The sequence below is a fragment of the Trypanosoma grayi genome, assembly GCF_000691245.1.
Source record: "Trypanosoma grayi strain ANR4 Tgr_1208_V1, whole genome shotgun sequence".
Taxonomy (NCBI): Eukaryota; Euglenozoa; class Kinetoplastea; order Trypanosomatida; family Trypanosomatidae; genus Trypanosoma; species Trypanosoma grayi.
The window spans coordinates 1-3,686 of NW_008826827.1; the positions used below are offsets into that span (position 1 = coordinate 1).

Here is a 3,686-nt window from a genome sequence, read left to right on the forward strand (position 1 = left end):
TTTTTTTTTTAAATATATTTCAGCCTCTCTCTCTCCCCCTCTTTCTCTCTCGCTGATTACGAACGGCTCGAGCTCTTCGCTGGATGGAAGTACTGGCACTGATCACCGAACTTGCAGATACCCTTACTGAAGAACTTGCAGATCACCTGATTATTGCCCTCAGAGTGCCGGTGGGGGTGGTAGTTATGGTGCCCACCACGCCCGCGTCCCCTAGAGTGCCGCACTCCTTTACGGTGACCCCTTCCCTCATCTCCATCGATATCCTCTTCGTCGCCCTCTCCGTATCCACCACGGTGCAGTGATTGTTGTTGCTGCTGCTGTGGTGGCGATGGGTAAGGGTTGGCGCTTCCACCCGCCTTGTGGCGCGCCTTACTGCTGCCATTGTTCTCGCCCTCTTCTGAGCGCCCAGTCGGCGTTGGTGGAGCTCCGTCGCCTATATCTCTGGGAGAGACACGATAGAACTCTTCAACGACAGCACCCCCTATCTTACGCATCGTTTGCAGCTCATTCTTGTGATCCCCCAGTTTGCAGTAGATCAAATCAGTCTTCTGGGAAGATGGACCGTGCTGCAACACTTTGCCGTACCTCGACAATTCTTCGAAAACAAGATGAGGATTCCCTGAATTAACACCGGAAAGCCAGATGACCGCCTTGTACTCACCTCCCTTTCCAGGTTGCTGCTGCTGTTGCTTACTCTGAGACGTTCTAGGTTGGGGAACTTGAAGCATGGCCTTGGTCTGACGACCACGCCTGGACATTGCACTATCTTCTTCTCCTCCATCAGGCGCCATATTGTTATGGATGGAATTATTGTGGATGAAGTTGCGCAATTCGTGCAGCTCAGGCCCATCCTTCTCAGAGAGTGGCTTTTCGTTAGGGTGCAGAACACTCCAAACATATTGCCGACTGTGGACAGAGACAACCTCTTTCTTTAGCTGCTCTTCGAACATTTCTCGAGGTATAGCTAGCAACTCGTCTAATGTGAGGGACAGCTTTACGAGAGCGTTGATGACAGCCTCAGGCACGCTACGGTCACGGAAAAAGCAGCGAAGTTCCTGTGTCATGGGGAGCATAGAGGCCGCGTGCGGGGAGGCCCAGTTCATCTCCTCGTCGCTAAGCGCGTCAATAGACATCGGTGCGGGAGCTGATGACGCCGATTGTCGATATTGATGCTGCGGCGGAACCACTGGTCGATTTTGTTGGAAGTTGTGTATCGAATGATGATGCGTTGGTATCATCAGCCCATGAGAGGGCGGCTCTGCCGCAACTCCTCCTACCGATGTTGGTGCATTCATCTGTGTGGTTGGTGGACGTAGCACCTTGAGATGTTGAAATGATATCTGATGATGAAAGTGAGGCTTAAGCTGAGGCGCTGCTGTCTCTACATTGTGGGCGACTGGCTTCGATTCCGGTTGGGCTACAGCCTCTTGTTTCACAGCGTGAAGGTTCGTGTGTGGCGGAGGAGAGACTCTTGGTATCCCTGGCTGCTGAAGTGAAAGATCGTGGTGGTGGTGAAAATGGTGATGATGATGATGATGATGATGATGCACCACCACCCTCTGGGAGTTCGGTGGCGGGGCTGCTGTAGCTGGCTGCGGCATCGTCTGCGGAGTCATCTGGGTGGTGGGCTGCGGTGCCATTTGCTTCCCCATGGAGCCAGGTGGGAAGAAATGGTTGATGGTGTGCCGGTGCTGGACAAGCATTCTTGGATGCGAAGGAGAGTTCGGAGACACAACTTGGTGATGATGCGGATTATGGCTGGAGTGTGGCGTCGGCGGGGAATTTTGCGGGTGATACGAGGGCTGCGGCACAGCTACCGGCTCCAACGGCGGTCCAGACGGAGGCACTGCACCACGCCACATCGCCCCGTGTGCATGCGGGTCATCAGGTTCCGGTGCGTTCGGGGGCACGCGATCCCCCACCCGCTTGAATGGACCTTGTGATACCGGCGCGCGCGGGTATGGACCACCCTGAGAGAGTTCTGGCTGTTGCTGTTGCTGCTGCTGCTGTTGCTGTTGCTGGTGCTGCTGCGGTTGAGGTGGCTGCAATCCCATTGGGCCACTCCCAACAACCACCTGGTGATTCTGGGCTACATTGGGGAGTTGATGCCGCTGTTGATGCACATACTGGTTGAAAGGAAGACGATGATGATGAAGGTGGTGGTGGTGATGGTGGATAGGCACATCGCGGTCGTGATCAGTATACTTCCGCTGCGCATTCCCCCAACCAGAGCTTACCGTTGGCATAGCATCATCCTCGGGTTGGCTAGACGCTGGTGCGTTGCTACCCTCTGTGTATGCGTTTGCATTTCGAGGCACATTTGGCTCACCTAGTTGTTCTCCTCGGCGTTCCTTACTGAAGTCTCCGTATGGGAGGCGCACCGCAGCTGGAGGATTGTTGTATCCCAGCTGTAAACCACGAACATTTTCAGTTGGCAGACTGTTATAGTTGCCGGATACTCCACCACTCATATTCGACCCTGAAGAACGTGCCGGTGGGTTCATGATCTCTTGCACCCTTTGGACCAAGGCATCAAGCGATGTCGACGACAGGATCGCCTGGAACAAGAATAAGTCATTAGCGGAACGCTCAATTATAGTCATCAACATCCGCGTGTGATCGGCGCCGTACGTTGGTTCCAGGATGGCAAGCAGCATATCCAAAAGCTGCGCGCGTAGAACCCGTGGATCAATCTCCATTCTAAACATCTCCATCAGCAGGCTGCTCACCTGGAAAAATACCGAGTACGTTTCCTCCACACTACTATTGATCAGCCCCCGTCGGAACACTTCCCGCTCCAACACCCGAGACATGACGCCAAAATTTTGCTGTAAGTGCACGAGCGTGACCAGCCTGCGGTCTTGGTTCTCCTCCTCCGCCGCAGGGTTCTCACTCGCTGCCGGCTCCACCGCATTTTCATCTGCCGGTTTCGACGGCGACACACCCGTCTCCTGTGCCTCTCTCTCCTTCTCGCTAGAAGACATGGCACTGCCGCTGAGAGAAGGAATAATGAACAAAGGCCTAAATCAATCTACCTCTTCTTGACGGGCTTCCTTGACAGTCACAATTTCCCCACCAACCCCACAGACACCCACCCACCCACACACAAACACCGAGAGAGAAAGAGAGAGAGAGAGGCAACAGAAACACAGAATAGAAAGCAGAGAAAATATGAGAGGAATAACGACGAGCACATTCAGCACATATAACAAACCCAATCAACTCCACTCGTTCATTCATTCACGGAATGGCCAAGCGACACACTACACGAATTTAAATCCATCATTACGTCTAGAGCTCAATAGTGTGCTGAGGCCCTCAATACTGACTTTCTATCAAACAAGCAATTAAACACGTGCATCACAAAGGGCTACAGGACTCATATTACTCAATCGTTAAAAAATTTCGCTTCTTCACACCATTTCTTCTCTTTGCTTTCCCCATTGCGTTTTCTCCTTTCTTCTCCTGAAAAGCTTTCTGCCCTTCGTATACTTCTTGGCTTGCCTGTCATCTCGCTGGGGGAGACAATTTTCTTTTTCCTTAATTGCCTGACCGGGTGTATTTAACTGGCTCGGATCCTTACTAGTCTCGTCGTTCACTGCGCTTTCTGATACGAACAACTTGTTTTCTGACTGCCCTTGGCTCTTTCTTCCCCTGTTGTTTTCTGTCACAATAAAAAAAAAAAA

The 3,686-nt window shown here is 52.4% G+C and overlaps 1 protein-coding gene across 1 annotated transcript; it reads right to left on the minus strand.

The window, feature by feature from the left end:
- Positions 1-56: 56 nt before the first annotated feature.
- Positions 57-2,984, minus strand: DQ04_12081000 (putative zinc finger protein; the record flags this gene model as incomplete). Its single annotated transcript, XM_009316676.1, has 1 exon — positions 57-2,984. One exon carries the CDS (start codon positions 2,982-2,984, stop codon positions 57-59), a length of 2,928 nt encoding a protein of 975 aa, XP_009314951.1.
- Between the last annotated feature and the right edge of the window lie 702 nt (positions 2,985-3,686).